General features: G+C 42.4%; 1 protein-coding gene across 1 annotated transcript; it reads left to right on the top strand.

The window, feature by feature from the left end:
* Nucleotides 1-12: 12 nt before the first annotated feature.
* Nucleotides 13-26,385, top strand: ccdc93 (coiled-coil domain containing 93). Its single transcript, XM_036541097.1, has 23 exons — nt 13-97; nt 1,370-1,483; nt 1,575-1,669; nt 2,336-2,447; nt 3,244-3,342; nt 4,058-4,114; nt 4,942-5,042; nt 6,980-7,016; nt 7,607-7,696; nt 8,058-8,108; nt 9,508-9,594; nt 10,866-10,979; nt 14,032-14,094; nt 14,352-14,425; nt 20,758-20,839; nt 21,510-21,584; nt 21,679-21,750; nt 22,313-22,421; nt 23,481-23,563; nt 23,990-24,027; nt 24,315-24,399; nt 24,887-25,000; nt 26,107-26,385. The coding sequence occupies exons 1-23, from the start codon at nt 14-16 to the stop codon at nt 26,161-26,163; spliced, it is 1,893 nt and encodes a 630-aa protein (XP_036396990.1). The 5' UTR covers nt 13; the 3' UTR covers nt 26,164-26,385.

Here is a 26,385-nt window from a genome sequence, read left to right as displayed (position 1 = left end):
TTTCCAGCCAAACATGGCGTCTACTTCTGTATTTTCGAGAGTGCGAGCTGGATCAAAAATCGGGGCTCAATATGACCAAGAAGGCAACCTTATTCAGGTAAAATGTCAGTTATATGATTTTGCAACTAAGCTGAATTCAAAGTATGTTGTTGCATTTTTGTGATCCAACTATAATGACTGAGTAACATCGTTTTACTTGTTAGCTAGTTAACGCTAGCGCTAGCAGTCCTTATCGCTGCAATAGGTCTTGCCAGATACCCAGGTAGCCTATTTCCATTTATACTGAAAATTGCAATAACGGAATGCATTTATTTGGAAATATCAAAGCGTGCTCGCAGGCGAATGTTAATAATGGCGTATGGTTGGTTAGACATAACGACAACTAGACACATAAGAATGGGAAACCGAAGCTAGACAGCTATTTTGATACGTTGCTGCGATGTTGCCTACTTAGTTAGCTGGCTAGATTTCTAGATATACTGTAAAACTTCCAATAAACGCCGAGGCGTTTATTTGCTTCACTTACTTAACTTTACCGGCGTTTATTGGAGAGTCGGCGATAACAAGAGACGTGCGTTTATTTCACCTAAAGCCCTCAGGCTTCTGCAAGTTATTGGTAGCTGAACTGACCAGCATAATTCACCATGCCCTCCCCCCGTAGCCTACTTAACAAACATTATGCAGCGCTCCTGAGCTCAACTCAGGAATCATTAATAAACACATTGTCATTGCAACCTATGATGGGAGAGCACAGTCTGTTAGAATAGCGGTATCACCGTGAATATAGGCTACCATGATTCGAAAGGCAGCTTGTTTTGTTCGTTTATGTTAAATCTAATTCGTGAACAGATGAACACACATAAGGCAAATTGAATTCACTTAAACAACCTCATTTAGCATAATGTTAAAAATTATTTGTTTGTGTTATTTCGTTTTTAGCCACAAAAAATAAATAGGACTACTGTAAGCATTTTAACCCAGTACTCTTTCGTTTTATAGTCACGAAAAATTAATATAATTTCTCCGGCGTTTATTTGAGGCAGACGTTTATTTCCCTGAAAGAGTCGCACATACCGACGATTATAAGAGGGCTGCGTTTATTGAAGACTCGGCTGTAGTTTTACGGGTAATTCAAACTTGATGCCAGCCAGCGTTAATTAGGTCACTACCATATTTTGAAATTTTGACATAGGGCTAGGAAAATGTCCAGCTTGTTAGCTAGTTGTTTTCCTGGATCAAGGCGGAGTAAGGCGGCTCGATGTCCACCCTGCTAACTAGGTCGTAAGGCGAACATAAACAGCTAGCTTCGTCAGGACAGTTGTGATACATGAACGAAATGAGGTCGATTTGTTTTTTTTTTTTTTTTCAGGTGGAGACGCGAGAGGATGAGGAACAGAGCGTCAAGCTGGCAGAGATACTGGAGCTGCTTCTGGCTGCGGGATACTTCAGGGCTCGGATCAAGGGACTGTCGCCTTTCGACAAGGTGCGGAAACGCCCACTCGACCTCATGTACCGTGCAAGTGTACTGCTCCTGAAGCACGCATTTAACTGGATTTTGAACTTTTGCGTTATAGGTGGTCGGGGGCATGACCTGGTGCATCACGACGTGCAACTTTGACATCGATGTGGATCTCCTTTTCCAAGAGAACTCCACAATCGGTCAGAAGATGTAAGCTATGACAATAATCACTGTTAATATGCCCCACCGAAGAGCTAACGGTGCGGCAAATAACAGCAAGTGGTGACATTTTCTTTAAAGGTCTTTAAAGGTCAGTCTCATTCTGTAATTTACTCTTAATTTGCAGATTGATTACATTGGGTTTCCAAGTGGATTTTGCTTCCTTTGTCTGGGTAATATTACAAAATTTTGATGCAGTGACTTATAGGAGAGGAGCTACTGCTCTTTGGTAGTTTTCAAAAGCTGTCAACACCAATCTGTCTGTGTTAAAAAGGACATCTTCCCTACAATGACATTTGTCTTGATCAAAGCTTGGTCAACCTTCATTTTTGCCGACCAGAGGAGGGGTAGCACATCACTCAGTGGTTGGAATGACCAACAGACAAATGTTGAGATACTGTTACAAGGTTTTCTCATTACTGACTGGTATTTCAGCAGTCCACAGTGAGACATGGCCTTCTCCAGTCAGCAAGACCATTTTTTAAATAATTCTTTTGTTTTTTGGTCAAACTTGAGGTGTGTGTGTGTGTGTGTGTTTGTTTGTTTGTTTGTTTATGTTTTTTCTGACTGCTCATAAACCATGGTCGGAGGTGTTCACAGACTGAACAGGTTGTGCATGGCCCAGAGATATTAGAGCAGCATTCTGGTTTGTTCCAGAGCCCTTACTGAGAAGATTGTGTCAGTCTTGCCAAAAATGAAGTGCCCCCACCGCCTGGAACCCCATCAGATCCAGGGTCTGGATTTCATCCACATCTTCCCTGTCGTGCAGGTAACCCAGGCAACAGGTGTGGCGGACGGAGATGGCTATTTTCTAGGTTTACATGTGATAGTATGTTTCTAATTAGCAACTGCATTTAAAAGCGGAAATGATCAGATTATTGTCCTCACATGGGTGTATGTAATTTTTCCACATCTCAAGACATAGAAGATGTGTGGCCCCACATTACATACAGTCTGCAGCACAGAGCCATATTGGCATTTGGGGGAAAAAAAAAAAACATTCAGAGGATGCAGTCATGGGAGTGGCTTTCCAAAGCATTACATAGTTCAGGCTGAGTTGGTGATTGGTCAGTTGTGAATGAAGCAGTCATCTTCAATGGCTTACAGTGCTTTATGAAGTCAGTCTTGCTTGTACCTGCTGCAGTGGATTGAAACAGTGTTAGTTTTGACCCTGAGTGCTAGCCCTGGATCAGCTTTAACTTTCAACACCAGATGTTTGGCGTTTGGTTGAAGGTTAGGTAAGCTTATCCTGGTTTATTGCACTCACAAATTTCTTGCTCTCAGTGAGTAGTAGCAGTGTGTTTTCCTAATACATGTAGGATGTACATGTAAGATGAAAACATTACCAAAACAAGATCCAGGAGACGTTTATTTTCCCGTCAAAGTAGCATAGAGGCCTGTTCATTTTATTCAAATGGTCCAGTTTTGGGGCTCACTGTCAGAGAGACATGCACTGTGTAGGCTGCCACATATTACGTCCTGATCTTAACCTGTCTAGCTGTCCCACCTCTTAAGTTAGTATGCAGCCTGTTTTTTTCCCCATAAATTTCTCATTCCTGCTTTAGTGGCTGGTGAAGCGTGCCATTGAGACCAGGGAAGAAATGGGGGACTATATTCGCTCCTACTCCATGGCACAATTCCAGAAGACCCACAGTACTCCAGAGGTGAGGTGTGATTTTTTTATTTTTGAAAAAAACAAAACTGAGATATTGAGAACGGAGAGGTCTGAATACAGCAGATACAAGCACAAGTGAAGTGAGAGAGGCCCTGGAGGGCATAAAAGGACCAGAAGTTGTTGTAGATGGCAACACAACATGAAGTTTTTATTGGCAAAGAGAAGAGAATAGTAAAGAGGGAAACACAGGTAAAAGAAATATGTAGAGAACATAGCATCAGCTGTGAGGGGCTCAGACACTGGATTAGTAAACCTCATTAGTTCTGAGATGATTGATTTAGGTCAGTGAGAATAGATTATATACTGTTGGTCTTTATAGGGAGAGAAAAGTCCTTTATTTTGAGCTAAGCCTGGACCTCTACATTTGGACAGTAGTCATCCAAGACTACAAATTGGTCTGAATTTTGTTACATTTTGTTAAATTGCCTTGGATATTTAAGAAAAAACAGAAAAAGCAAATTGCAGAATGAGTGCACTCAACGCAGAGTCATGCTTTAAAATGATACAGACAGGCAGTTATCTTTATAAAAATAACATTACATTGCGTTACATGCATTTAGTAGACGGTCTTATCCAGGGTGACTTTCGGGAAAAGAGGTTTGAAATATGAAAGTGGTCAGATTTTTCTACATTTAACTAAAGTGTGTATTTTTGCTGAACCAGACTGGTGGTATTTTTTTTTCTGAGTCTCACTTCTTTCTTAGGATGACGAATTTCTGCAGAGAAAGGAGAAAGCCATAGGGACTGTCATGGAGGTGGCTGTAAGTAGCGACTCTTTCATTAATCATGCCCGTAAATTACGCAAACCTTTCTAGGCCCCCTTTCCTGGCCCCCTTCACGACGGCAACCGGTGATTTCAGTGCCATTACAGACCACTGCTGTTTTCTTCTTCCGCCGAAATAATTTCCCACACCCTCCCAAGTGCACTTAATGCAATTCTTAAACACAGTCGCAGTCAAATTTGTGACTCAGGGTGACACCTCCTTAACCATTCTGATGAATTGAAACCGCGATGGTAATGCAGCGCAGTGGTTACACCACTGGATCCCAGACCAGCATGGGCTTTGTGTGACAGTTGAATGAGTAGAGGAGGGGAAGTATTGTGCGTAGCTCTCAAAGAAGATGAAAGTCTGCCGTAAGAGGTTTTTTAGCAGAACTGTGAGCTAGGCTATATTACATATACCTCACTCTATACTGTGGAGATGGAACAAGGCTAGCTTAGTTTTATACCTTTTTCCAATCAAGAGGGTAACAGTGATGAGGGACCATTGCCTTCCTAGTCAATCAGAATGCTTGTAATGTTGAAGGTTTTGCCCATGCTGGAAGTTTTAGCTGTGCATGTTTGCTTAAGGCGGCAGTGGCCACTGAGCAGGCTGCTTGCGTTAAGTCACCAGAGATAACACTCTAAAATCGCAAGGAGTACAAATTGATGAAATTTGCCCAAAAACTGTATTAATGGGTCTTTTTTTTCTTTTACATCCCATTCTCCCATTTCAGACCTGCTTTGCAGTCGCTCGATACCTCATGTCCACGTCTCTTTGCTAATCTCTGTAAGTAAGCGGCTTGTTTCCTTTGCAAATTTTTGCAGGATGTTTACAAACCCCAAAGGAAGTACAAGCGACAGGCGGATGCGGGGGAGCTGGTGGATGAGGAGTCGAGAGTTCACTCCACGCTGCTGGAGTATGGAAGGTCAGCTCGGTTTTCCGCTCATCCACGCACACAACACAAAACACTCAGCCATTCCAATATTCAGCCACCACGTCACTCATGAATTATGGTGATCAGCTGCTTTCTAATTTTCAAAAACGTAAGGAAAAATCCAATTATAGACTTTGCCATTAATATTCACATAGGAGAGGTTACCCTGCATGAAATCATTGATATGATAATTCTTCTTGCCTGAAAGCGTGAGAGGCAGATGTCTTTACAGCAAGTCATTATTTACACAGGATTAACTGGATTTTTGTTATGGGGTGGTTGAACTATTTGAATAGCACCCCTGACACCAGGAAATAAATGTGTGCGTGTGCGCATGCACACACAGTTTCCATGCTTATGTAAAGTCTCAAACACATTGTGCTCAGAGTGTTCATATTTCACCCCATTCGGTACTGAAGAGCATAACCACTGTTATGTGTATGTCTAGCATTTCTCATAACAAATTCAAATGTTCCCATCTATCCCACTTCCAACCCACACCTAAACAAGCTGGTATCTGACAAGTGAAAAAAAATGCCCTTTCATTTCAGGCCACCTCTAACGTGCTGAATTCTGTGAATGTCATTTCACGCCTTTTTTGTGCATATGTGAGTGCGTGTGTCCTCTTGAATATTTGTCCTCTTCAAGACAATTTGGTAAATCATCCTTTTCAGCAGGGGGTGAAAATGGCAACAGCGTGCAGTAGTTATGTTGCCGTGACAACGTGGGGTTGAATGCTCATGAGATTCCTCCTTGATTAGAGAGGTTTTTTCCATTAGCATATTATTCTGCCACCATGATTCAGCTCACTTAAGAGAAACTCGCGGCCTCCATCAATACTGTGTGCTGTTACACTTTTGATTAATGTAACCCAATTATGCCACTTCTGAGTGGAACTCTCATATTCCTCTAGGCATTCTCACCTCTCCCTTTTCTCTCCATTCTGTGCGTACTCTCTGCTAAGACTTCCTGATTACATCCTGTGAGTATGGCCTTGCGAGTGCATGGCATCTTTGAGTGTCTCTGATGGAGGACGCTTTCGGGTAACTAAAGCTTTGCTGGATGAGAATCCGCTGAAAACTTTGTGATGGCCTCCTGGAGTGTGTGAAACTAACAGGAGGGTTTGCTGTGGCCACGGGGGTCAGTGCGGGGCAGTGTGGGGTCCCCCCCCCCCCCCCCCCAGCAGTTTTCATTTTTGGTGAGATGCCTTTCGGCCGCTGAGCTATTGGTGTGAATCACTCGCCTTCGAGAGGCACTTGGGAGAGAGCGGGACACAAAGAGTGGGTTATGAGTAGATGACGTGCACCTTTTCATCGCCGACTGGGAGGCTGCTGATGAAAGCCGCATGAATGGCAACACATCCTGCTATATGCTTCTGATGGAACAAGCTATCTGTATATCCTGTATGTTCCGCGAACATTAAAACATGACTCATCTTGCAGAGTTTTTCAGAGTCTTAAGATGGGTGTACTAGCCATCGGTTTTTGTATATGAAAACAAAACTAATTACCTAAAATATATGAAAATGTCTAGATGACTGAAAATTTGACTGAAACAGTAACTTTAACCTTATTACATTTTGGCAAACATATATTTTCTTTGTTGGCTTTTTGAAAACCTTGAATGGTGCGATTTAACACTCACTGCCTAAGAATTCCTGTCCGTAGTGGTGAAGATGAACGGTAGTGGCAGCGCACACTGATATTGTCAAATCCACTGTTCTAAATTGCCTAATGTTGCTGTGCCTTGTGCATGGAGTTTTCTGCACAACATCAGTTACTAGAGCAGAGTGCAGTAAATACTGTAAAATCTATTGTGTTAATCACATTTGAGTATTTGTCTTTCTTTGAATTCATGAACGTGCTTTCACAGAATGCGAGTAAACATTCACTGCATTTTAACCATTTTTTTTTTGTTTTTTGACCCAGACGTTATGGATTCAGCAAACAGTCCAAGCAAGACAAAGTGAGTATTGGATGTAACCTTAATATTTAAAATGAGCCACTGTCTCTGCGCCTCTCTCTCTGGTCACACCTCATGGGACCAAAAGCATTCATTCAGCTGTTTGTCAAATGCAGAGGACAGAATGCACAGCTCAGACTCAGGTGTCAGGCCATACAGTCGGATAGGACAGTGGGACTGCTTATGAAATACCCATCCCCGACTCGTCTTGACACAGACCATGTGACCCAGTACCACACTGAGTCAGTTCTAATGGAAGACCTAGCAATTAGCATTTAAAGCTAAGATTTGTTCTTATTTTTGCTTCTGTTCTGCACAACTCAGCTAGATTGCAGGTTTGCACCAGGTGATATGAACAAAAGATATGAAAATGCTTCTAACCCCTCAAACAATGGTTAGGAAAAAAAGAAAAACAGACAATCAGTTGGGGTTAGGGTTATCTATATGCCTCCTTACAAACTCTAGACAATGAGTTTTAGTAATATGATATTAATATAATTATATCATTATGCAGAACAGAATAATATTACAATTATAATGTGTTATTATTAAGTATTATTAATAGTAATAGGATGCTGTGATATGCCCTGCAGGTAGAGGACAGGAAGTTGTCTCTGACCCCAGGTCTGCCCCATGGGATGACGGAGGTTTCAGAGGAGGAGGACCTGCAGGCTGCTGAAGAGGTGGGTCTAACAGAACCAGTACCGTTACTGCTGCCGGGCCCACTGTTATTAACCATTGTGCAACTCAATCACAGAAAAGGCTGGAGTCCTTGAACATGTCTGTTTTTTGACTCATGTTTTATTAGGATTTAGAGATCATTTTTAAAAGTAGGTTTTATCCCAACAGTAATTCATTGTGAAAATAACATTTTTTGCCCTCTTTCAACAAAACTGGAAAGGTAGGGGCGAAAACCAACAAAAAACAAGCTTCAAGATATCTTAGCCTTTTAGCAATTATGAAGCTCACAGGCAGATAGGTATTAGCATTACTCCTGATGAGTGGCTGATGGCATTTGCTCACAGAGCTCTTATTCTCTTTCAGCTTCGCATTAAAACTCTTATGACTGGCATGGCTGCCATGGCAACGGAGGAGGTAAGACTTTATACATAATAATAGAGCCCCCCCACCCCCCCGATTAACAATTTATTCAGGTCAGGTATGCTCATAATATGACCAATTATTTCATCTGTTGGTTTATTCAACGTTTCATTCATATTTGCATGGCTTTAGTTGCTGCTATAAAGTCCATCGGGTTTTGAATATTCTGGAATCTTACCAGATGCTGTGGTAGAATTAGCATACTCCCTGAAAAAATGTTACTGCGGTGTTTGAAATGTTGTCAGCATCATAGGCATTCATTTCTGACTAGGTACAGTGGCGTCTGTATGTTCTTTTGGCACTGATCTCAACCTTATCGGGATACTTTCAGCAATACATTTTCCCAAATCAGTCCTGTTAAAAAAAAGAACTGCACCAGTTCTCAGTTTTGGAGCTGACTTTGTAGCACAGGTTGACAGTGTTAATAGCATTTTTGACAGAGAGTTCAATTTTGTTTTCATCATTGCTTCTGGTATCTACCAGTTTCCATGCGTAAGATGACATTCTGACTGAAAAGAAGATGGAATGAGATTCAGTTTGTTTTTCTTTCCATTGGAGGAAATAGCCATAGAAAACGATTATGCTGCCATGTCTAACAGCAGTCTTTTCAATTGTGGAAAGGCTAATATAACTAATTTTTACAGCCAGTAGAAAGCATTTTCCATTTTGACTCTTGGTCATCAAAAAGCATACCACACATTAGTGAAAGCACTTAATTTCGAGCACTTAGTGACTCTATGAAAGGATCCCAGGGAGGTACCTTTGTTTTATCCCTTCAGTACAGATCAGCAAATGCTTTAACTAACTAGAATAGAGTCCTTTGAAGATAAGTTGGAAAAGCCTGTGATTTCTCTGTGACTTGTCACAGCTCCTGCAGGCAGCTAGTCTAGTCTTACAGTGCATTTAAATTTAAGGTGAATCTCCCAAACACTTCAGTGTTCCTGTATCTCTTAGGCCTGTTGGGCCTGAACAAGAGAGGGAACCGTGGGGTGGATAGTACCCATTTCCTGGGCTGTTTCAGTAGTGCATCTATGCACTTTATAATTGGAGACTTGGGGGCAAACAGGGCTCCGTTCAGTCTCAGCATGATGCTCATCATTGTGATTTTAAATGCTACCAAAGCTTTGTTCATGACTAAATAATGATGAATGTATTGTAGGAATTGAAGAGAAAACAAAGCTTTCTTAAAGTTGCTGAAATCCCTTACACAAAAATAATGTCAAATGTATTCCTCTTGAAAAGAGAACTAAAATACAACAGGAACTGTTTGCCCACTGATTGCATTCAGCAGTTACTCCTTCATGAGAAGAATGAATTATGGGCATGTAATCTTGCTAATTCAGCTCAATCACCTTTTTGAAGTTCTGAGTTCTGAGTGTGTTCTTGTTTGCAGGGGAGATTGACAGCTAGCACAGTGGGCCACATTGTGGGGCTACAGTCAGAGGAGATCAAGCAGATTGCATCTGAGTATGCTGAGAAGGTGAGTCTTACCTTTGTCTCAGTACACCAAGAAGGTGAGTCACCTATGTCTCTATACACTGAGTGGGTGAGTCTTATGTATGTCTCAATATGCTGAGAAGGTGAGTTGTACCTATGTCTTAGTATGTTGAGTAAGTGAGTCTTCCATATGTGTCAGTACACTGAGGAAGTGAGTCTTACCTAAGTCTAAATACACTGATAAGTAAATACACTGAGAAGGTGAGTTTCAGCTTCAGTCCCAGAAGAAGGTGTGTGAAGAAGGGGAGTCTTCCCTCATATTGTGGACAGAAGGTGAGTCATGGCTGTGTCTGATGTGGATAACGCAACATCCCCCCCATTCAGAAAAAAATAAATACTATGATACACATCTTAATAATATTCAGTTTCATAGTTTTTAAAAAGTACAAGTTTTGTTTTTGTTTTTATTTATTTTTAATTAAGATATTTCCTTTAATCCTTACCTTGTCTCAGTACATAATTATCTGCAGTCTGTAATTATGTTGGAAAGATCTGCTGTGAAATTGCTCAGAGGGAAGTCTCTGTTTCCTCATGGCGTTAGAGGTTATGAAAGATACCACTGCCACTTATTTGTGAATTGCATTAACAAGTGTATATTCTTGGATATATCTCCCTTTTATGATCTTTATTTATAAATCAATCTGTACTATTCCCTGGCAACCTGTGAGTTGTTACTTTGTTGTGCCATATTTGTGTGTGTGTGTGTGTGTGTGTATGTGTGTTTGTGTGTAAAACAAGAAACTGTCTTATAATCAGTAAGGTATTAAGAAATTGTTCATGTGTTTATGTACTTTGTAAAAAGTAGAAAAAGAGGTTCATATGATTCACTATAACTTGTTTGCCCTTCCATCGTGAGTGTGTGTGTTTGAGTTTTGTGCGGAAGGAGCAGGGAGTAATAAAGGAACAGTTTCTTTAGGCACAGATGCAGCCCCATGCACTCGCAGTTTATTCCAGCATAATTAGCTGTGGGACAGAGGTATAGTATAGAGGTGAAGGAACCCACAAGGATGCAGTTTCTAACCCTGTAATCCTGAGTGGTGCATACTGTAGTGCATCTTAGAAGTGAATTACTTCAGTACAGTACACATCTGGAAAATTTGTTAAAAAAAAAAGTAAACCTCTAGCCATATATGTAGATTATATATTAAAATATATATATGAAAGTTTAGTATTCCTGGACAAAAGTGGCTGCCATGCAGATGAGTAAGTAGTGGTAATGCGTGAGTAATGAGGCCTTCCCCCGTTGTGTTGCAGACAGAGCGGTCGGCAGAGGATCGGTCTGAGCGCTACGGCCCTGCCCAGCAGCACCGCAGGCAGGTGGCGTCCCTCAACAAACAGATCCAGCAAAAGACCAAGCAGCTGGAGGAGGTGGGGAAACCCGGGTCAGCCACTCAGACCACACCAGCCGATCACCATTCAGAACACAGCAGCAGATCATCATCCAGGCCACACCAACCAATCACTTATCAGACCACACCAGCCAATCACCATCCAGGCCTCACCACCATCACAGTGACAATGAAATTCATGTTCATCTTTGTGTTCTGCTGCTCAATATACTTATCTGTCTAGACCATTACCATTACCATGGGTATGCTTTTTGCAGCTTAGAATAGCCAATCAGCACTGCATGTTCCTGGTTTCACTGTTAGAGCGCTGTGCCAACACCTACACTCTCTAATTTATTTTTACATATCACATGCATTTATTTCACTGCTGCTTTCAGTCAATGTGTTTACTCCCCTTTGCACATTAGTTTGTTTCTGGTACAATACAGTGTTTGTGCGTTTATCTTTTTGCTGGGATCTTATATCAGTGGGTGCACATAACATTTTTGGTCTGGTTCTCAAAGGAGCACCTGAAGATGTTGCTTGGTGCTCATCTTTTACACTGCATGAATATCCTACAAGCTGTCGTCATCACTACCCTCCTGACTGCTCTCCTCACTGTCTTCCTATCTTTAAAACATGGTGGATGATGATGTAGGCCTACGCATTTCTCCCTGGTTGAGCCTGCGATGAGCTGTTTGCATCCATCGGTCAACAGCTGGCTTTTGGTCAGAAGTCTCTGTTGTCATCTTAGACAAGTGGATGTGCATCAGGGATGAGAGGTGAAAGTCTGACAGGCGGGATCTATACTTGTTTTTTATCATATTGAGATGTGAAAATCCCCTCTCGCATGCAGCACTGCTCAAGGGCGGTGTAAGGGACAACAGAGTGACTTTGTGAATGTTGGAGTAACTATCTGGATTGCTTGTCTTCACTATGTTGACTAAGTCATACACAGAGGAGGCTGCCAAACGTTTCCCTCCTTGCTTTAAAGGCATCCATTCTCTTAGAGTGGCATCTCTGTCAACAGACAAGCTGGCCTCATATTTCTGAGGCATGTTACTCAGGGTTGTGTTGCCAAAACTGTGGAACTCTTGCATTTCTTGAGGCCAAGTTGAAGGATCAAAAATTAAAAATTAGATCACATGACTTGAGGGATTCAAAATTGCTTTCAAACTCATTAATTAAACCTCTCAATACATCAATCTTGTCTTTATCAGCATCAGCATTTGAAACAGTCTCTTTCCTGCACTTACCTTCACTGTCAAGCAGAAGTGTCAGTTGTCCAATAGCTACCATGACCTCATCTTTGCATTCACCAATAGTCAAATTCCCTTGCTGGAACCTGAGGGAGGTGAAGTGCAGAATGTTTCCAGTGTCAAGCATGTTGGCTAGGAAACACCGAAAACGCTCTGTGCAGATATGATTTAGGTGACTGTCAACACTTGTAGCCACTTAAATTTGAATGGCAGGTAATAGCCTCCATATTTTCAACAGAGTCTCTTGCCTCCATGCAGACCATCTAATATTGTGAAACTTCCCTAGTTTGACAAAGGCAATGCCATTCTCATCACATACCTTCTTTAGTTGTTCTGTTCTTTTTGCACCCTCTTTCTGTAAATAAAAGCTTAGCAACTTTACAATGAAGCGAGTAAATATCTCACAGTATGGAACCATGCGATCAGCTGACTTAGGGCAGTTTTCAAGGGTGTGGGCGGTACACAGAATATGCACAAGGGAATTCCCGATCACAACCAACTGACGCAATTTGGGAATGACCCCATTGTAAACTCCAACGTTGACTACAGCTCCTTCTGTGCACACCGAAACCAACTTTGTCTTCCACTCATCCCCTAAACCACAACCATAGAAGAGTTACAGAAGCTTGTTCACTATGTCCTGTGCTGTTCGATTCACACCCAGATTAATTAATCCAAGGAAATCAGAGGTAAACTCTCCGTAGACACAGACACAATGTACATAATTTCCTGCTCCACTTTTGCTATGTTGTCTGATCCATCAAAGAGCACACCCCAAAATTCAGATGCCTTCAGTTTTTCCACTCAATTCTGAACTGATGCTTGTGCGATGCTCTGAATAATGCGGGTCCCCCCTTCTCGTGAATGATGTGCACTCCCAACATTAACTCCAAGCCTTTTGAAAAGCGCAATGTCCTCCTCATATGAACGCATGGGACGTGCATGTTTCGCTTTGTGAAAGGCCAACAGAAAAATATTACACAGCGCTTGACGCTATTCTTCATTCAGTTTGTCCTGCCACCTGTCAAGAGGGCGACTGGATTTCTGATCTCGGCTGCACCCGTTATTTATAGTTTGCACTATGTTCATGTCATGTCCCCTTTACTCTTCTCGTGCTTTTCACAAGCTGGATGACTGAAATTTTTTGTCCCTATGTAAAAGGCGCTGCTTTTATCCCTGAGATTGGGATTTTCACAGCATATTTTGCACCATCTCTCTGTGCGGTCATCATCTGTTTGGAGCCGTGCTACCTCCTGCAGCCACTTTTCCACAAATAAATACTTGTTTTTTTATGATCAGGTTCAGTCTGGCATTTCTTTGAAGGTAGTGGAATACCAAAGTAATTACTTAGTGTAGCTTATTTCTTGGACATGTTGATGAATAGATGAAAATCTTAAAACCAGAGAAAAAATGTAAGCTAGTTATAATGTAAGATAACTATTCGCTGGAGCTAACCTTGGTAACTTGGGGAAAAAAACACATCCACTTAATCAAGAACGAAGGAATTATCAACTGGTGATTAACATTAACACATTTGTCATAATGCTATCTTACCAGGGATGCATGGAGAATGTTCTAATGTTTTAGTAAGTAACTGTGTCCCAAAAATGTTGGTACACAAATAGTAATACATAGTACATAGTAATACATGCCGTGCATCGTTTATTTTGACCACGTATGCGCACCTGCGCACCACTTATGTGCACCCCTGCTTGTATCTCCCTAGTGAGGGTCACTTGTATGCACATGTATATTTTTGCCGTGGCAGCATGCTTTTCCCAATTTATGCATGTCAAAGTGGATTTAGCCTTTGAGAAAACTTTTGTTTTTCAGCTGCAAGCTAAACATTTGGAGATTCAGTCTGCGTGTGAAGAAGCAAAGAGCAAGTTGCTTGAGGTGAGAATCCCTAATGACACAAAGCTCTGTTCCTGTAATCTGCCATCTTTCAAAAAAGCTGTTCAGTGCCTTCTTAGGCTGGGGTCTTAGCACATGGGATACATTCAACATACATGTAATGAAAAACAAATTACATTAATAATAATAATCATTGACATAACACAAATAAATATCATAAATAAATAAATTCATGTCAGAAGTGGAGATGGGTAGGTGCTAATGTAATGCTAGGGCTGACGGATACAATGTGTTCCCAGGCTAGTGAGCTATCGGAGAGGCTGGAGAGGGAGCTAGGGGCCCTGGAGGAAGTGGAGGCCCAGGCTGATTCCAGGTGGGTTCCTGTTTCCAGATTTTTCAGCAGAACAGCTGATCCCATTGGAAAAACATACAGATGGAGGTGTTGTATTCCATGTATTGCTTTGCTTGATTTGTTAATTCGATTGGATGGAAATGTTAGTGGCCTGTCAGTCCAGCTGTCAGTGGCAGAAAGAGGCAGCTCAGATGCAGGCAGGGCTGTGGCTTTTTGAACTCAGAGCTTGCCTGTGTTGTGTCTTTGTGGACACAAAATCTGAAAGGGGGTACCTTTCCAAGCTTTGGTCACCTTTTTGGGCTCCTCATTGGACCTTATTGCCACGGTCCTCTCAGCTGTTTCTTGTGGCTATGGTCAAACCACACAAACGTAGCCATGTACAAAGCCCTCTCCTTTGCCTCCATTGCTGTCACAGTTAAACAAACTTGCTGGCCCAATACACCATACTTATGAGGGCTATTTTCTCAGAAAGGGCTGGATGCTCTCCATTTAAACTCTCTCTGATTGCAGTGGGTCATGGTGTTACAATTAAGAGCTCTGACACACTGATCATGCCAGCTGATTTGGGTCAGGGGATAAAGGAATGGTGTATTCAGATGCTCTGTGGCTTTGCATGGTTCAGGGTTATAGCAGATTCTCTAAAGTGGCAGTTTGTTTTCAGGGCATCAGCATGAATTCTATTCAGTGACCACTGCAAAGGTGAAACTGCACACAGTCATATGAAGGATATTTCTTAAAATAGTGGCTAAACCCCTTTGGAAAAAGCTTGAAATGCTCTCACCCTCAGTGAGGGAACATTGTATGTGAGAGGTCAGGACTGGTAAGTAAGCTGGAAAGGCAGGTGAGTAGGTGTTTTTCTGTAGGTTGTGATAGACATTGGTACAATCCTGAGTAAAGTCACATATTAATGTATGATTGTTACTGTACTGTGTTGAAGAAAGTCACTAGGAGTAGGACAGAAATGAAGAGAACTGTTTCTGGATTGGAGGAGTGGTTACGAGCTGGAGTAGTGTGATTGACTGTCATGGGGCTAGGGGGCATTTCCAAACAGACTTTGTTGGTAGACGTTATAGCACATGGCATTCATTTAGGTGCTCTTATCCAGAGCGACTTCCAGCACAAAAGAAGTGTATTCATTCAAGTTGAATGAGCAGCAGTGTCAGACCAGGCCAACAACACTCCCAGACCAGTTAGTGTGAGCATAACACTATTCAAGCTCTACCCTAAGTTAACTTGTGCAACCTGACTAGACAAGGAAAGCCAAGTATACTATCATACATCAGGCACTACATCACAGAATCTAAAACACGTCACAATACTACACATAAAATAAGCAGCAAGTACTACAAGTAGCAGGTGTTAGGGGGTGGGGACTGAGGTGGAACCAAGATGCAGTCTGAAGAGGTGAGTCTTCAGTCTTAGGAGATTGCCTAATTCATTAAATAATTTTATTTGTGATCCGGCCGGTTGCACCCATTACATTAACATTTTAAGTTAATTCTCCTTCTACCAGTTGCATCGAATTGTTTTTTCTTCGGTGTCAGTTTTCATATCAGAATAAATGTTCATGAGGGCAAGTCCGGTCAGTCTTCTGTCTGTCATCGTACTGCGCAAGTATGTCTTAAGACGCCTCAGTGTGCTGAATGAACGCTCGGCAGAGGCCGTGGATACGGGCATAGTAAGCAGGACTTTCAGCACACAGTGGACGTTTGGATAAAAGTCTGCAGTACTTTCAAGGACCTGACAAATGTGACAGCACGCATGATTTAGGGGCACATTCGCAAAATTGCCATTTTTGTTTTATCACAAGAAAATAAAGTACAGATTCAGAGCTACAAAATGAAGCATCACTTGCCAAGATTGACCAAATATTTTGGCCGTAATGCTCAATAGAACATCATGACTTTGCAAACCACACTTCTGAGAAATCAGCTCTTTTCTCTTCTGCTGTCATTCTCATCTACCCAGCTGTGACAGACAAGCTATCCCAAGATGCAATTGACTATGAAAGGCTGGAGGACTAATGGCTGCTGATGGTTGGAAAATCCTTGCCATTGTTCATTGTGGGTGTTCATTTGCATTTGAATAGTTGGAGGACTACCTGGGAGGACTACATGGAGTTTAGCAATTGTTTCAGCCACAGTGTTTCTCTAGTCACATAAAAGAAGAGCTATGATACTCTGAAACTTTTATTGAAATGCTAAAGAAATTTCACAACATACATGACATAAAATACAAAGTACAGTACATCCATACAGTACAATAGTATACTCTTGGTGGCAATTTGTTTGTTGTCGTTCGTCATGTTACTCCTACTCCCGTTACTGAAAAGTTGTTCCATGATGAACATGTCCTTTTCCGACTGTGACAACGCGCTGATCATACTGCATAGTTCGTATATATGTTCGTAAGACAGTTTCTTTGTACAGGATTTGTATCCGAGTTTTGAGTTTTCTTTTTGCCTTCGACCGCAACCGCAGTTGAAATTGAGGATTGCTTCCATTTTTGGTCACCCTCAGAGTCAATGAAGTCAACAAACTTGATGGCATCTTCAGCTTCGTCAGTCACAACAGCGAACGGTACATTCTCTGATGGTTCTTCGAAATCCGCTTCGTGATCACTTTCACAAACCATACTTTTGTCCAAGTCCGGAATGCTTTCTTCGTCATTGCTGTCCTCACCTTCCGAGTCAGACAGGACAAAGTACATCTGATCCCCTTCAAGAACCAATGAATGCTCAGCATTGTGTTACGACACCACAAAAGAAGAAACCAATCGAAACTCACACCACAGAAGAAGAAAGCTGTCAACATTCCCACCATAGAAGAAGACCATTCCTTCTGGTTTCAGTCATAAATTCAGTATTGTTTAAATTACATTTTTATCAAAATGGCTTTGTGTTGCAAATTGACACCACAGCAAATGTGAGAGGGTGATGTTGAACTGCATAACTGTATTAAAAGATGGAAGCATACGATATGCCAGCGCTTGTTTTAATAATGCAACATAATAGGAAATTGATGACGTTTTCTCCCCTGTCAGTTCTCGGAGGACCAACTTGCCTTGATATTTATAGTTTTTTTCATATTTACAGATCACTTTCAGTTTCAAAAAGAAGGGGGATGATAGATAAGCACTTTAGGAATTTGAATCCACCACTATCTCATTTTTCATGAAAAATGGTTTTTTGACCGTTTTTGTGGTTTCCTGTAAAGTTGACGCGGCCGTGATAATGGAGGGTTTACTTGCGTCGGGTCACAAATGTCGTTTGTGTTCGGCTGTAACGCATTAAGCTGTTTCCACAGCTCCAGTTCAGCGTCAGCAGCACTAACATTGGGCATTAGCTCGCAATACTTGTCTTTTATCTCCTGTCACAGAGTGTCGGGCAAGGCTGAAAATTTGTCGGGCAGCAAATACTGGCCCTTCAGACGTGGTAGCGCTAAGCAGACACGGTCTCTCACTTCTGTTGTGAGGCGATCAATGAATGGGACGAAAAGATTACGTCGCCAATACTCCTCTGGGGTTGACGCGAGTGTGTTTCAGCGTTTGGTCTGCAGTGCCACGATACGAGGTATAGATGGATGAACATCCAGCTCAGCTGCCAAAGCACAGCCCTGCTCCCACAGTTTTCCAAAGGCTGTTTCCCTCTTTCCTTGGAGTAGGGTAACTAAGGCCATTGCATTAGTTGCAGCTAAATCACAATGCACATAACGCACTATGATTTGACACTGAATTGCTGATTCAGTGTCAATTCAATTCATCAACCAACATGGAAAACCACCGGGCAGTTCAACATTTGTCTAGAATGGAATTCTGAATCTGGCTCCCACGCAAATCAATAATTTCGTTCTGAACTTGGTGGCCACAATAATTTGCGTTGGAAGGCGCTAGCTGTAAATACTGTTTCAAGGTCGTGTCGCCTTCAGCACGGTACTTGAGAAAGGCCTGGAAATTACTACGCTCCTCGGTATGACCTCTAAGAGGCACATTTTGCTGTCCACACGTAGCGATCAGATCAGATCAATTATGGCTTTAATGCCATGTCTGTTCCGTTCTGTTGTTTCTTGAAGAGAGCGATCTAATACTGCAGAAATGGAAAGTTTTTTATCAGTGCATACTTGCACAAATTTGGAGGCCCGCAACTGAGTGGTCTGGTACGCTTGTGTGGCTATGTGTTTGGCGACAATTTTCTTCGCATTGCTCCAATCTCAGAGTGGCTTAGTCTTCAAAATTAAATCCCCGGACGTCATGCATCATGCATGCAACACAGAGCAGACTGTCCTCACACACACACAGTTGCGTACTTAGACTCATCAAAAAACTCTTCAGGCACTTTTCTCTGTTTACCAAATATTAATGTTGAAGGAGCTACCCATCCTCTGTGTGGTTTGAATCGGTTTTGTAGCACATGCAATTTTACAGAGTCTGGTGCACATTTCAGGGTATTTGCCTCAAGTTTGCCTATATCTGATAAGTCAGATGCTAATGACGGTGGGCAACTGCTAACTACATGGGGCTCATCAGGACTAGCAAAACTAGCAAACAGTTTGTTTGTCTGGACGGTGGAGGACTCGGAGACTGAAAAGGAGCTAACATCTGCTGACGATGTGGAGGGATGACAGAGAGAGGGGTGTGTGGTGGCCGAATTCAGGTTAGATCCAGAGAGAGCGGAGCTAGATGGGTCTTCGGTGGCAAATGTCTTGGGCAGCTCCTGCGAGGGGACCGGATCGCTAACACTGATGGGTGCATCAGTGTGAAGGGGCGCTGAGGAATGCTCTGACTGGTCGCTAGCCAGAGATGGCTGGCAAGCGGAGGACACACGTGTGTCATTGGTTTTAGGTTTTTTTGAAAATGTTTGAAATAAATTCATTTGTTTGAAGCTCCATTTACTCATTTTTACTCTGAATACTGTGTTGGAAGATTTGTATTTAAAGAAGAGACGACAAGAGACATAGAAAGAAGATAAAGGTGACAGGAAGGTAGGAAGACAAAGATCATAAAATTACACTGCTTGCAAGTAAGGCCGTACACCTGCAAGCGCCACTGGTTCTGGGAGATATTAAGAGAGGGTCACACTCTGGAATCTACTGCATATTGACCCCATTGCTAATCCCTGGCTGTCATAGCAAAGCGGAGACCCCCCCCCTGTAGATAATCCTGCAGGAACACAGCTCGTCTTCTATTCACACTGTGTGTGGTCGCAGACACGTATGTCTGTGCATGTGTGTGTGTGCGCGAGGGTGCAAGTGGATGTGCAAGCACACGTGTATGTGTGCACATGCGCCGTTAGGGAGTTAAGTTAGCCAGAACATGTGTGAGAATTTCTGGCTTTTGAGTGTCTGTGAGTATGTACAGTGTGTGTGTGTGTGTGTGTGTGTGTGTGTGTGTGTGGGGCAAGCAAGCCCCCCCAGCTCACTCCCCCCATCCCGAAACCTTAATGGATTAAAGCCGTGGGAACATGGTGGTGTGGCAGCATTAAATGCAGTGATGAATGACATAGCCGGTCTCCCTGCGGTCTCTTCTGGTCGTGGTGTTAAGACCACACAGGTGAGGAGGGAAAGCTTAGAAGATCTGCCAGACCGTACACAGAGCAACAGAGCATCACACATAGCCCCAGAGCACAGGGCCAGACTGCTGAAGCAGTGTGACAGCACTTGCTAATGGATGGGATGTCACTAATCCTTTGCAGCTGTATGCAGTCATGGTTTTCACTTACATCATTTCATTTGAAAAATAGAACAAAAAAAACATTAAGACTGGAATGAAATCAGAGCATTGTCTCATCTACTGGTTAGACATTAACACTTTCAGTTTTGGATAACAAATAACATGTCAGGTTTTAAATTTATGAGAGTAGACGGGTTCTTTTTTTTTTTTTTTTGATTCCAGCCTTGTAGTGCAATAGTGGAGATCTAGCTCTGTAATTTTTATCATAAATTTACATCAGATAGTACCCAAGTGACAGTGGTGAGATTTCTAATGCATTATTATCTGCTTAATGGGAGGAGCTGATGACTGTTGAGTGATTTCAACCAATCAAAATACTGTGGTCGCAGCAGCAAAACTCCTTAATTGGTTCATATCAATTAGTTAACTGTCAAAGTCCCTCAAGAAGCTTTACTAATGAGTAATAAGTGGAACATGTATCTTTTCTTCCTTTCCTTCGCAATGTACTAACACGCTGTTGGCCCAAGTGTGTTGTGCAGGGTATTTGGACCAATACCAAGAGAGCGCACAGCGTCTGCAATGAGGGAAGCAGCGGGCCTGACCGTAACTGGATTCACTTTAGCACAATAGCAACTTTTCTTATCTGCAGGAGACGAGTGAGGGTTTGCCGCTGTTTTGTGTTGCAGCATCCTGGAGAAGCTGAGGGCTCTGGTGGCCATGAACGAGAACCTGAAAAATCAGGAGCAGGAGTTCCGCACACACTGCAGGGTAAGCGAGTTCCTGCACTGAGGGCTGTGGTGTACTCCCGTGGAAGGGCTTTAGCTGTAGGGCTTTTAGACCCCAGTGTTTTGCCGTTAGATCCTCAGGTTTGGGCTATTCTGTTATAATTTTCAGCAAGGTGTGTGTGTGTGTGTATGTATATGTGCATGTCTGTAATTTAAGTGGTACGTTTGCAGACATTGTTGGATGTTAATACTATAGAGAAGTTAATATATTATAAGAAACATAATCAAATTGATGTCTTTGTTGCGATTTACGCTATTGCTATGATATTCCAAACAACACACAGATCCCAAAGTGCACACTCAAAAATCTGGTGCGTTTTGTGTCAGATTTCTTATGATTATGAGTCTGTGAATCTGTGAGTCTGCGCTTAACAGGATTCCCTGCAGTATGTGTAAATGACTGATTCACTTTGACTTGTGGTTAAAGTGGGGAGTAGCTTTGATCCCCAAAGTGAGTTGCTTATCCTTTGCCACTCAATGTTACTCGATGTGTTAGTGATACTGTTGAAAATGGCCTTATGATTGGCTCGGGTCCTTTGGGTTGGGTGGTTACAAGGCCTGTACGAGCTGCCTTGAAGCCTCCAGTACAAATGTAAAACCTGTAGAGCCTGATCTGGGGTCAGTGTGGAGTAACCTCAGACGTCTGCTTTCAGGAGGAGATGGTCCGCCTGCAGCAGGGCATCGAGAGCCTGAAGATGGAGGCCGGGGAAGACGCCCAGGATGAGAAGGTAACACCGCCATGGTGACCACAGCTGGCTCAGCTACTCAGCTCAGCTCAACCCCTCGTCCTGGCCATAACCATGCCTGCTGCCCTCTCTGCAGGAGCGGAACCAGCTTATAGAGAAGCAGTACAAGACAGACAGGGACAAGCTGCAGAAGATCAGACTGCTGCTGGTAAAGAGTTACACTGTTTTCAAGCACTGGTCATGTGATCAGCTGTGGTCATGCTTATTTTGTTGGGGAGGGGAGGGCCATCATCATGTGGGATATTGGGTGGGGTTATTAGCCAGCTGTCGTGATTTTGATCAAGGTATTGATATGATTTTCTACCTTTTAAGCCGCTTTGAAAAGTGTCTGCTTAGCAGGTAGAGAACACACACACAGAGGTAGCACACCTTGCTACCTGACAAAGTTTTGTTTCAGATTTGGCGGATTCAGTTTGGATTGAGTGTTAAAGGGTGCACACGCGCGCACACACACACATAGGAGTAGACACACGTGCACATGCACACAGATACTACATTGAAGTATCCTACTTGTCTGCACAACAGTGTCTCCCAATTCAGATGTAGAGGTGACCTAAAACCAGTAAATCCACTCAGTGCTGGATTAATGCTCCCACACAGGCTCCTGTCTCTCTCTCTCACTATCCTCGCTGTTCTGAGGCACTTCCTTTCCAGAATCCCTGCAGACTGGCCCAAAAGGCACTGGCTTGCATGTTTCTTCTTGCTCATAGGCCCGAAGGAACAGGGAAATTGCTATCCTACAGAGGAAGATTGATGAAGTGCCAAGCCGCGCAGAGCTAACCCAGTATCAGAAGAGATTTATTGAGCTCTACGGGCAAGGTACATACTTAGCCATCTGCTTTGTGTCATCCCGTCTCACAACGATTCTGTCTCGTTCCTTTCCTCCCTTTTCTTTAACCCCAAAGTGGCTGGAAAATGCAGTGAAGTGAGTGTCTGTGTTGTTTTAAACATTTTCTTGACCTCATACTTGTTCCCCCATTCTGTTCCAAACTCGACGTACGTCAGTAAATTTAGATTTCACCGAACATGATGTGGCTTGACAGTGGAGGCTGGTGGAGAGCAACTTCAGTAATGAACTATTAGAAATTGGGCAGATTGCCAGCTAAACCACCCCCACCCCTTGGTTGCCATGACACCTGGAACGGTGCCCCGCAGCAACCTCGCCCCCAAAGCTGGTTTTCCAGGAGGCGTGCGGGGTGGAAGTGTGTGTGCACTGCCACTCATTTTAATGAATGGCTGGTGTGTTTACTGCGAAAACCTGTAATCATTATCAGCCCAGCCGCTGGAATTACCTTCAGTGTAGCTGCCTAAAATTTATCTTTAATGCCAGAACTACCTCAGGAAAAACTTGCTCAACATGTGATTGTATTATGTGTTGAAAAAGGACATTAATTTTAACATGGAGGGAATCATCTGAAGGGAGTGTTACTTAAAAGTTTTACAGCAGAAACATTTGGTTTCTCATGCTTCCCATATTTGAAAAGGTCATACTTTGTAATGCATGAAGGTGATAATTTTGAAATTTTTAACTGTCCTGAAATCAAGAGCCAAATGCTTTAAAGATAATGTTGAACTGATCTCTGAATAGTCATCTGTTGTTTATCTTACAATTGTTGTTTAATTTCATTTTATTTATATATCATTTATATGATTATATACTTGATTTTATATTATCAGGCATGAAATTATGTATGTATGTATTTTTGAACGTTTCTGAAAAAAATCAATGAGTGCATTAAAGCCAACCCTAGAGTGAGTGATTACCAAAAGCTTTCCTTGTTGTTTCCTGACCTCATGGTACCACCTTAAGCAACTTTCAGCTTCAGATGAAATGTACTGACGCAGCTGAAGCTTCTCTCGTGCTCATGTCATCCACAGTTTCTGCAACCCACAAGGAGACCAAGCAGTTTTTCACCCTGTACAACACACTAGATGACAAGAAGGTTTTCCTCGAAAAGGAGGTGAGAGAGAGAGAACTTGAGACGACAGAAACGTCTCGCATCCTATCTGTTAAGTTGTTGACGGATAAATGGCTCAAGCGAAAGACGAGAGAGACAGATCACCCTCCGTCTGACAGAAACCCATCGGCTGCAATGAAATTGCCCATCAGCTAAGAATGATGGAAATACTTGCTTAAGCAGCTTGTTGCAATCTATCGCCAGGTGTCAAGGGGGCATTGGAAGGATTGTTTTTGGATGGGTCTCAAGCAGATGAAAAATGTTGTGGAGCCCTTTCTGCAAAGATTAATTTTTGCCTATTGCTCTCTCAAACGTTCCGCTACCTCCGTGGCATTGTCAAGAAAGCAGGGAGGAGGTTTTTCCACCCATGTAGCTTTATTCATTCTGTAAAGATCTGTTTTTCCACCCCCTCCCCCCTCCCCCCCACAGGTGAACTTGCTGAACTCCATTCATGACAACTTCCAACAGTGAGTATGATCTGACTGACATATCTGTCATTGCCATTTGGCTGGTACAAATAAATATGAATGCCTTTCTCTGATTGTGACCATCTGGGCTCATTTGCTAGTGCCCTGTTGCATTATAGGTAGCATGGACATATGTTTGGGTTCCCTGCTTCATTTACTGTCTCGCCCCATCCCCCTTTGCATCCAAGCCAAGATCAGTTCACTCAGTTAGTTCTGACACCAACCATATTGAAAAAGCTGGAACTGATCCTGGGTCAGCGCTCACTGCTGTTTGCTGTGTTCTGTAGAGCCATGGCATCTTCAGGAGCCAAAGAACAGTTCCTGAGACAGATGGAACAGATAGTGGAGGGAATCAAACAGAATAGAATTAAGGTAAATACTTTGTTTTTCCTGTTGTAACCTCTACCTTCACTGGTACACAGATCTTTCTTTGTCTAGAATTCATTAATCTGTGTGTAGTGTAATTTCATGGTAAAATCTGGTTTGTTAAATAAGTTTCTCTTTTGGGCATTCTCTGAAGTGAGAGATGGATGTAAAAATTTGCCCAGCTTAGATGCATCAGTTTTTCCCTTGAATCCCCACCTCAGATGTAGGAAAAACAAGTGCGATTTACACAGGTCACTGTGGTGGCTCACATGTCTTTACATGTCTGCCCGTGATTCCCCTGCCGAAAGCTTTATCCACAAAATGGACCAGAGCTTATTTCCCACAGAAATTGTAAAAGAGGTGTGCAGAGACCTCTTCTCATACAGTAAATTTATTTCATGTGAACGCATGCCATGGTTTAAAATGGGAATGCACAAGTGAGTCGCTAATTGAGCCCTGGTCAGGAGAAAGCACTAACGCCCCCCACTCGCAGATGGAGAAGAAGAAGCAGGAGAACAAGATGAGGAGAGACCAGCTGAACGATGAGTACCTGGAGCTGCTGGAGAAGCAGCGGCTCTACTTCAAGACCGTTAAGGACTTCAAAGAGGTAAGGAGCTCCAGTCCTCAGACGTGTAAGCGCCCAACTGCTACTCGACTGTGGTGCTGGAGGACCGCAGAGCCTGCAGCTTCCTGTTTCTTCCAGGCTCTTAACCACTCCAAAAAAAAAGACTGAATGGCACTTTACCCCCTGGCGGTTGTCATAGAAGCCCTACAGTCGAATAATTGAATGACCTCCGTTCTACCTATAGATGGCGGAGGAAATAAATTTTTGATTGAACCAGTTTGACTTTGCTCCACAGTTTTCAGGGTCATCTCATTATACATCTTGTTGGACTGTGGACCTTCAGGTATAAGAAGCCTACAGGAGGCTGACTGTGTTTCAGTATCACATGTGCTTGTTGAACTCCTTGTATGACAACTGAAGAATGATGCTTGATTGGCTTCTTATAAGCAAATCCAACATTTAATTTGGATTTGTATATATTGTATTTAGATCATTACAGTACAATGGGTTTGATTTTTTTCTGTTATTTATTGTAAGTGGAGAACACTTTATATTATTGGTGTTGGCAAACGTTACTATTTTAGGGCAGAGTGTATTTTTACCTTCTTGCCAAGTTTCAAGGCAGCGATTAAAATCATATCACCAGCAACTCATCTGGTATTTAAAGCAGACATCTGGACAATTACAGTTGTCTAATTAACTGATTACTCGAATTGCACATTTGTTCTCAAGTAAGTGTCACCATTTGATGAACAGACGCAAAGGTGTTAATTTGGCTTTTTTCGTCATGAATATTCAGGAGGGAGAATTAATCGTTACATTTGCAGAACTGCACTAAATGTGCTTCTTTGGGCCTTTGAATTTAATTTGAATAATAGATCTCAGGCCTTCCTTACATGTTTATGCATTTTGTCATTAGGCCATTTACCAGAGGGATATTCAGGATTAGGCCTGATCCGTTTTTATCTTTGGCATGAAATGAAACATAATTGCTAATTATTTAAATCGACCCACACGTTAAACCAAGTTTGAATGTGGGTATTAACAAAGTGTCGTCAGAGATTAGGTGTGTTTTGTTGATTTTCCTGTTTGTTTGGAATTAGAGTTGGAGCTAATCTGTAATGGAGGGCTGTGTTTGTACCCCACAGGAGTGCCGGAAGAACGAAATTCTGCTCTCAAAGTTGCGAACGAAGGGTGCTTCCTAGCTGTCATCACCACAAGAAGCTGCCGGAATTGAAATTGATTTTTTTTTTTCCTTTTCCAAAACACTTGAAACACACTTATAAACGCCCTTATATCTGCTAACAATCTACTGAGCACCACTATGCATTCTCCCGTTGCTTTGGAAACCAGATTGCACAGAATATTTAGCTTCACCTTGTGTCACTCATAACCCCCCCCCCCCCCCCTCGTATTTTTTTTTCCTC

This window comes from Megalops cyprinoides, chromosome 11 (genome assembly GCF_013368585.1).
Source record: "Megalops cyprinoides isolate fMegCyp1 chromosome 11, fMegCyp1.pri, whole genome shotgun sequence".
NCBI lineage: Eukaryota > Metazoa > Chordata > Actinopteri > Elopiformes > Megalopidae > Megalops > Megalops cyprinoides.
The sequence above is the reverse complement of the archived record's forward strand: the minus strand, read 5'-3'. Positions and strand labels throughout refer to the sequence as shown.

What these genes read in the sequence shown, in the direction of transcription:
- ccdc93 (XM_036541097.1), top strand. Translation starts at nt 14, where the DNA reads ATGGCGTCTACTTCTGTATTTTCGAGAGTGCGAGCTGGATCAAAAATC. An exon ending in GGACTGTCATGGAGGTGGCT is followed by an intron (nt 4,115 to 4,941) that starts GTAAGTAGCGAC and finishes AAATTTTTGCAG; the next exon opens with GATGTTTACAAACCCCAAAG. An exon ending in AGTTCCGCACACACTGCAGG is followed by an intron (nt 20,840 to 21,509) that starts GTAAGCGAGTTC and finishes GTCTGCTTTCAG; the next exon opens with GAGGAGATGGTCCGCCTGCA.